The sequence below is a fragment of the Mirounga leonina genome, unplaced genomic scaffold (assembly GCF_011800145.1).
Source record: "Mirounga leonina isolate KUSES-001 unplaced genomic scaffold, KU_Mleo_1.0 Mir_94, whole genome shotgun sequence".
Classification (NCBI taxonomy): domain Eukaryota; kingdom Metazoa; phylum Chordata; class Mammalia; order Carnivora; family Phocidae; genus Mirounga; species Mirounga leonina.
In genome coordinates, this window is record NW_023270855.1 from 19,814,860 (window position 1) to 19,823,830 (window position 8,971).

The 8,971-nt window shown below is 42.9% G+C and overlaps 1 protein-coding gene across 1 annotated transcript in view; it reads right to left on the reverse strand.

The window, feature by feature from the left end:
- Positions 1-8,684, reverse strand: part of GXYLT2 (glucoside xylosyltransferase 2) — a 93,705-nt gene extending 85,021 nt beyond the window's left edge. The window contains exons 1-2 of the mRNA XM_034997406.1: positions 8,647-8,684; positions 4,061-4,156 (exon numbers count right to left, since the gene is read on the reverse strand). Of these exons, the coding sequence (XP_034853297.1) occupies positions 4,061-4,156; positions 8,647-8,684 (134 nt within the window). The remainder of the gene's footprint in view (positions 1-4,060; positions 4,157-8,646) is intronic.
- Positions 8,685-8,971: the final 287 nt, after the last annotated feature.

The window sequence follows — 8,971 nt, forward strand, 5'->3', positions numbered from 1 at the left end:
TGACATAACTATGGAGCTGACTGTTGAAACACGATGAGACGGGCTTGCATACGGCATCCGTGCCTCCAAATTCTGCATGTTCCAGAGGGTGATGTCTCAGCTGCAATTATCATTAAGACACCGCATCAAATCACTTTGAGCCTCTGAGTGAGAAAGCCATTCCATTCCCAGTTCTTTCTCTACAATGTCAGTAAGAAAGTCTCAGCTTGGTGCTAACATGTCTTGGACACCTTTCTAATGTTACCTGATGCTCCCTTTCAACTAAAAAGACAGCAGATCTCAGATACAGAACCTTCAACAGCCAAGTGAGAAATGACCAACATTGTTTCATCTTCTTAGTGTAGGATTCAAGGATTACCTTCTATTTATGTTACCACCGACAATTTGTGGCAGTGATAGAAAGTTTCCCCTAAAATAAATACACTTAGAATGTGGAGAAATTAGAACCCTCACACATTGCTGGTGGGATTGTAGAAGAGTGCAGCCACTTTGGAAAACAGTTCCACAGTTCTGGTTAAACACAGAACTACCATGGGACCCGGCAATTCCGCTCCTACGTATCTACGCAAGAGAAATGAAAATCTATGTCCGCACATAAACTTACACGCAAATGTTCATAGCAGCATTAGTCACAATAGCCAGAGTCTAACCCAAATGTCCCCCAACTGATGAATGGATAAATAAAAGGTGGCATACTCACAAAATGAAAAATCATTCATCCATTAAAGGAATGAAGTGCTGATGCATGTTACAACATCTATGAACCTTAAACACGGTAAATTGTGAACCTTGTGAAAAGACAGAAGACCACATATTTCTGATTCCATAGATAGGAAAAGTCCACAAGGGCTGCCTGGGTGGCTCAGTGGTTGGGCGTCTGCCTCTGGCTCAGGTTATGATCCCGGAGTCCAGGGATCGAGCCCCGCATCGGGCTCCCTGCTTGGCAGGGAGTCTGCCTCTCCCTCTGGCCCTCTCCCCTCTTATGCTCTCTCTCACTCTCTCTCTCTCAAATAAATAAATAAAATCTTAAAAAAAAAAAAAAAAAGGAAAAGTCCACAATAGGAAAACCCAGAGAGACATAAAGCAGATTAGTGGTCACCAGGGACTGGGGAAGAGGGTAAATGTGGAGTGACAGCTTAATGGGCATAGGGTTTCTTTCTTTCGGGCGGTGAAAATATTCTGAAATTCGGTGTGGTAATGGTTGTACAACTCTGCAAATAAACTAAAAACCACTGTATTGTACGTCTTGAAAGGGTATTTGGATTGTATTGCAATCAAGCTATGATTAAATAAATAAATGCACTTATGTTTAACAAAGATTTTTTTTTTTTTAATGTTTCAAGTTAACACTGGTAGTGGCCATATCGTAAGAATGATGGCTCTGATGTGGGATTGATTGCCATTTGGAAAACATTGTCTCAAGTGTCCTGGCTCAAGCCCTCTCTGTGCAAACTGAAGATGATATTCATCGGAGGCTCAGAGGGAGAAGCAGCTTTACCAGCCCCACACTGTCCAAGACGAGGCGTCTCCTTCATCACTTAAAAGTCTCAAGAGTGCGACTTAATTAAACTTCAATTTCTGGAGTGAATAAATAATGAAATACGGTTCTTATGTGTAGTGCTATTTACTTTGTGGCCTATTACTGCAAAACACACTGAATTATTAAAGTAAGTAACTGGTTCTCCTCAGACCCTCTTTTCTGCAGTCTCCTGCTACCTCTTACCAGGGCTTCTCCGTAACTGACAAGCTAAATTAACTCAGGTAAACCTGATGCTGTGATACATGTAGGCAGTGGAGGCTTAACAGAAAATCCCCGCTCTTTAAAACAGAGTCTAAAACAGTGCTGTTGGTAACTCATTTTAACAGGGAAGGAAACATAGAAATCTTTGGGGAAAAAATGGTAGAAGATGAATCTTGAGAAATTGAATACTCTCATCTGGTGGAAGAATGGATTCCCTCCCACGTGGAATCCTACCAGATGAAACCATAGCTATTGGAACCTGCAGAAGGCCTGCTGATGAGGCCAGAGTAGCTGTTTAGAAACAGAAACACCGGGGCGCCTGGGTGGCTCAGTTGTTAAGCATCTGCCTTCGGCTCAGGTCATGATCCCAAGGTCCTGGGATCAAGCCCCGCATCGGGCTCCCTGCGCAGCGGGAAGCCTGCTTCTCCCTCTCCCACTCCCCCTGCTTGTGTTCCTGCTCTCGCTCTCTCTCTCTCTGTCAAATAAATAAATACAATCTTTAAAAAGAAAGAAAGAAAGAAAGAAACAGAAACACCTTGCTTCAGCCTCTAGAAGGCGAGTCTGGTAATGGGTAATTAGATCCATGCTACACGCTGACAGCAAGAGGCACAAATAAAGTTCCCTGCAAACCACAGGTCTGGGCACACATTTGTCCCCTGACAAAAAATTTCCCTGCAGGAGCTGTGAGTGGAGCCTTCACTTTAGAAACCCAGACATGACGCTAAGGACTGTGCTAACAGTTAAATCACTTTTAATGACCCATGGTTTGGAGTTAAATCAAGTACCATTAATCTTCCAAGATAGGCAGAGAAGCTGACGTTTGCCTTGCAGCCATGGTATTATATGAATAGTGTCAACCCAGTGCCAAAAATCTGCTGGGGGGGGGGACAGTGCATAACACAATTATTTGATAAGTGCTTTCAATTATGAATAGCATATTTTTAGTTTGGATCATGATATTTAAAAACATGGCTGTGTTCCTAAACAAAGTCTAGGTCTAGTACGTAGTAGGTGTTCCAAGCCTGAAGTGGTCAATCTTGTCTATGTGTCTATCTGTATGCGTGTCTGCTTTGAGACATTATTGGACATACACACCTGCTTTATGATTAGTAAGTGGCAGCGCAAGGATTCAAACTCAGGGAGCTGGACTTAAGAGCCCACGCTTTTAATCATTATGCTCTGTTTGGGGCTACACACAAGTGATTCAGAAAAGCCTGCTCTGGGCAGATAAACACTTTATCTGTACTCAGGGCTCGCAGCTCAGTGATCTGAGCCTGGACTGGATTTTAGCCCCCCACCCCCCACCCCCGCACTCACAGCCTCCCTGGGCATGACTCTCAGTGCACACCTCTACCAACTGCACCTTCAAAATCCATGCATTCACCGTTAGCTGACATCATGCACAAGTGTATTTATATATACTCCTCTCCCTCTAACTCTGTGATGCTGCCTGGACTAATTCTCTTTTCATTTGTTCCCCTCATGATTGTTCCTAACACACAGGAGATTCTATTTCTCCATCTCTCTCTTCTTCTCAAATTAAGATGTTATTGAGATTGTAAAATATGAACCAGCAGTGCTAGTTTGAAATAAATGCCTGGTGACATACGAGGGAAAAGAATGAGGATTACATATTCTGCAAGTGGACACTTCTAGCTCATCGCCCCAAAAAAGAGCATGAAAGACCAACTGAAGGAGAGGAAAAATGGGTCTCTCCAGCTAATTTCCATCCTCTAAGGCCTCAGGCAAGAAGGGATTTTTAATTTTTATGATAATTTATATATTTTAACTTATTTTATAAATTATACAAGCAATGCATACATTCCTCATAGAAAAAAATTTAAAATACAGACAAGCCAAAGGTGGGTACCATAATTCCAATTCCATAACCACTGTTAACATTTTAGTATAATGGGTATAGTCTTCCAGAGTTACACCCAATGTATGTGGATGTGTGTCTATAAATATGTAAATATATAAAAAACTTGTTTTAAAGGGGTAATTTTTATAACCTATTTTCCCTTACAAATAGGAAATACCTTCACAGATAAAAAAGATTTAATTAAAGGATCCTCTTCAAAGGGATTATAGAAAGCAATCAGATAGCTCAAATTTCAAGATTTGTTCCCCAGTACAGCATGGTGGTAAGCAATTTGGCTCTCGAAGCATATGGACCTGGCTTCAAATTCTAGGTCTGCCTCTTGGCTGCCCCATCTTGGGCAAATGCTTTAACCACTTCCAACCCTCAGTTTCCCCATCTGTAAAATGGGCGTACTGATTATAGTGGATACCTGCTTTTGGTTTTATAGTGTTTCTTACCAGCATCCATTTCCAGGAGTTTCTGGTAAGAACGCCTCAATTTTCTTTTGGGGAAACCATTCCTCTTCTGTTCTCAGTCCATGAGGTTTGGAAGGGCTGAATCATCCTCTCCCCATGCATGGCCATCAGCGATCGGATATGGTGTGCTCCATGTCAGGTCAACAGAGGTAGCCCTGGTATTCATGTTGGATGAAGTTTTTCCCTCAGCGGTGACTGAAGGAGGAGAAGGCAAGCCCAGATCTGTTGGAACTCTCATGTGGAGAACACCCATGTGAGGGTGTGGCCCACAGAGAAGGCAGGAGAGATGGAAGGCGGAGGCAAGATAGCTAGAAATCTGGGATACACCTGCGATGGAATCCTTATCTCTTCTGCACTTTCCAGTTTTATCAGCCAGTAAATTGCCTTTTATGACTAAGTGGTATAAGCTGATGAGCTAAGACTCTTTCTCTTGCAACTGAAAGTGTTCTGACCTATCCAATAATAGTACCTTCCTCTTAGGTTGTTAGGGAAGAAATGAAATAATATGGGGAAGCGCTTCATACAGTATTGTGGCTTAATTTTTTAAAAAGATTTTATTTATTTGAGAGAGAGAGTACAAGTCAGGGGTGGGAGGAGAAGAGGGAGAGGGAGAAACAGACTCCCCCACTGAGCAGGGAGCCTGACACACGGCTTGATCCCAGGAGTCTGGGATCATGACCTGAGCCGAAGGCAGACATGTAGCCAACTGAGCCACCCAGATGCCCCGTATCGTGACATATTTTGTCATCATTAAATATCAGTTGTTACCACCACCATCATTATTTTTAAATGCTAACCTGAAATGTACCAGAAGCCTTCATTTTTCTCTAAATATTTTAATTCCATGACAAAAACAGGCAGGCAGAGCAGCAAAAAGCATGGTACTTTAGTCAGTATTCTATCTTACTGCAAGCCAGATTTGAAGTTTTTCTACATTTTTTAAACTAAATGTTTCTTCTAAAATGCCAATTTCCAATATGTTTCCGACTTCTCTTGTGTTTCCTCTAAAAGCAATTTCTAACAATGCATTCTCCCTGAGGGGTAAAATCTGATACCTGAACACCAAAGCTCCTTACTTTAAGGCTGGCAGTCAGACAACTGAGGTCCTTGTAATTCTCACAAAACTAGGAGGAGGAAAACGCAGAGCATCTTCAAGCTCAACCAGAGATGCAGAACCCCAGATAGCAGTGTCTGTGGACAAAATTCTGCATTTGGGTTCCCCGAGAACACTTCCTAATACCCATGAACTCTTCTCCCACCCTCTACTTTTCTGAGCTGGGAAACCATAGCTATCTGCCCTCAAGTAGACATCAGAGCTAGAGAGGGCCACAATTCCAACTTGACGCTCTCCAGAACCATAGTCCACGTCCCCGAGAGGCAGTCAATGGTCCTCCCTCATCTACTTCTTTAGCTTTTACTGAGGATCAGAACACTGGTGTATTAGTTATCATATATGGAAGCTGAGTTTTGATTTCCTCAAGTCATAATCTTAGAAAAGCCTGCCCTAATCTGCATCTGAGTCCCAGCTCACGTTTGCTGAGAGTTTCTGGCATGCTACATTCTGTGCCAGGATTTTACCTGTGTTACTTCATTTTATCATTGAGCTTATGAGAAAGCCATGATTTACTGAGGAGGACTAATTCAGCTCGTTAGCTGGGCCTAGTCACGATTCAGTGCCTAACTAATAAACAACAGTGGACAAGAACAGGACTCGGACAGGGAATCATTTGCTGAGTGACCACCATGAGCTAACCCTGCGCTAGGTGCTTTACGTACATTATTATTATTTTATCTCTTTGGACCTCAGTTTCCCCCATGAAAAGGGGTCACATTTTGGATGACGTTTTCTCCACTGTCTCTTCCTCACATAAAGCTTGGATTCTAAATTGTACCAATGATGAATTTCTACTAGACTATTTCAGTCCATTGTGTTGCTAAAAGAGGTCAAGGGGACGGAGCACGGGCAAACATGAAAACATCACCTTCAAATATACCAAAGTCACTCCTTGCTGACACAAAATCACCGAGTCCCAATAAAGGCATCAAGTCAAGAAATTCCTCTTTCCGGGGGCAATTTTCAGAATTTCAGAATCTGAAATAAATCAAGTACTGGGGAAGATTTGGAAAAGAACATAAAATGAATTCCATCTTCCACAAAAGTCTCTTATTTTCTTGTTTTTAAAAAAATATTTGAAAGGGTGGTAAATATATATATAACATACAATATTTTGTCTTTTATTTTCTTGCAGTGAGATAACATGAAGAGAAGTATTTCCGAGGAAAACAAATCTGTTTTCAAATTTTCTTCCAAAGAATCCCACCTATGAGTTAGTAGGGGGGATTAGTGTCAATATAGCTACTATTTACTCAACCTAGTGAAGGTGTTAAAGGCAGGTGCCACATACACAAATTAGTCAGAACTCCGTGGTGTTAAGTGAAAGAAACTCAGTTCATGGATTCTAGGAAAGGGATGAAACAGCCCAGCCAGCAAAGGGCAGAAGCTGGCCTTGGGAACGTCAGGACCTGCCTCCCCCCACCTCACTGCCCCCCCGCCCCGCCAGTGGCTTTGTGTTGCTTCTCACACTGGGTTCATATACTCTCAATGCAGACCAGCTTCCTCCACATGCAGGAAACATGGCAGTCAATCCTGAATTTCATACCTTAATCTTTGCCACTAGAAACAGTTTGCCCTTAAACTGTCTCCGATCCAATTTTTAAATCCCTAAGAGACAGTCTAATTTGGCCCAAGGACCTATCTTGAATCCCCTGCCACCACCTGGGGATCCCCTGCCACCTGGGACAAGGTTAAGGGCACATAACGGCTGTTCCAGGGTGCGGTAGATGCACCTCTCCTATGTGTCCCCCCGCCACCATTCCCCTTTCTCTCCACTGACAGCAGTGAGATTTTGATTTAAAGAACCATCCGGTATGGGTAAGATGATTTTGGAGAAAAATACCAGACACCTCAACTCCAATGCATGTATCGGGAGCGCCCAAGATAGGGCAGGTGTCAGGATTTGTTGATTCTTGGGCTCAGTATGTCCTCAAGGATCCAAATTCTCCTACTTTCTCTATTCTACTGCTCACAGCGATGGCTGCATCCTAAAGCTGGTCCTCTAAGAATCAGGGTAGTAACTGTGACTATTTATTTCCATGACCATATCTAGCATACGGAATCTTTTGCCCAATAATATATGTCCTTCCCTTCTGGCTGATCTGGCAACGTGGGTCAGGTAGCACCTGTGGACCAGGACCTGTTGCCAGAGAAATGAGGGTATTGAATATTTTAGTCCTGCATGCACCAGCCTACACCATGAAGGGGGAAGGGGGGACAGCCATGCCTGGCTTACTCCACCTCCTGGAGGTGCGGTCCACCCACAGACTGCAGCGGGCTGGGAGCAACAGAGATCAGGAGCCCATCATGACACCCACCACCTCACCTTCCCCCAGGTGGTGTGACGGCTACAGTCTCATCTCTAACTAGGGGCTGGGCCTTGCTTGGTTTAACGTCAATCTTTTTTTTTTTTTTTTTTTTTTGATGTCTAATCTTATTTATTTGTCACTCTTAGAAAATACCCCTCCACTCCTTCCCGGTTCCTCCCCCATACCACAGGCATTTAAACCAATGAAAGCCAATGAGATGGGAGAAAACTGGGGTTTGGGAAAACAAAAACATGCTCTCTCCCCAACAGGTAAGGCAAGGAATCTACAATGGTCCAGGTAGTAATGTTTAGCTTAACACAGAGAGAGATGATTACATGTGGAAATATTTATATGTGTAAATATGCCAGTTAGTATAAACACATACGTTTTGCTCTGTCAGCTGTGAGGATCTAAAAGAAATGACATCCCAGTAGCAACAAGCACGCCTCGTACCCAAATCTTGGTTTCTAATACCATTCTCCAGTAAGAGGAATCAGGGCTCCTTGAAAAAATGGCTGATTCAAAAAATGAAGCAGAAAATATAGAAGATGAGCCTGGAGCATCCTGTAGGGCCAGAGAGTAAGGAAGTGCTCAAAAAACAAAAACAGATTGATCGGAGTATGTCAAAAAAAAATAAAAGCCAACTGTAAGAGCTCCTAATGGCCAATAAAGAAACAATTCCAGCAATACGATAGTCATACAGGATTGTAACTCAAAGTATAAAATCAATATAAATCCGTAGGTCCATACTGATATAATGACTGAATACATTAACAAATGGAGAAGAATCAAATCTCCCATGCAGGAGAATTTCAAATAATTTACATAGATACTCCACTGTCTCCACTGGAAGGAGAGCATCGCTGCCCACTCCCCAGGTGTGGGCTGGGCAGTGACTTCCTTCTCAAGTTTATAGTATGGAGGCACCTGGGTGCTGCAGTTGGTTAAGCAACCGACTCATGCTTTCCACTCAGGTCGTGATCTCAGGGTTGTGAGATCGAGCCCCACATCAGGTTCTGCGCTCAGCATGGAGTCTGCTTGAGACTCTCTCTCTCTAAAATAAATAAATCTTAAAAAAAAATAATAAGGTATATAGCAGGAAGGGGTGGGGGGAGCAAGTTGCCAGTAGAAAAACCTGAACAAACTCTACCTCTTCCAGGTGACCAAAGCAGTCATAAATCATGTCGATAGCATATATATTTGATATGATATGATGAAAATGGCACTTTACCACACCGGGCTTTCTTCCAAATAACCCACAACTTAGTACTATCAAGAGAAAAGGATCAGACACATTCCAATGGTAGGACATCCTACAAGGTATCTGACCAGCACTCTTCAGAACTCCCACAGTCATCAAAAACAAGGAAAGTTTGAGAAACTGCCACAGTCAAGAAGAGCCTAAGGAGATGTGACATCTAAATACCCACATGCGGGGCACTTGGGTGGCTCAGTCAGTTAAGTGTCTGC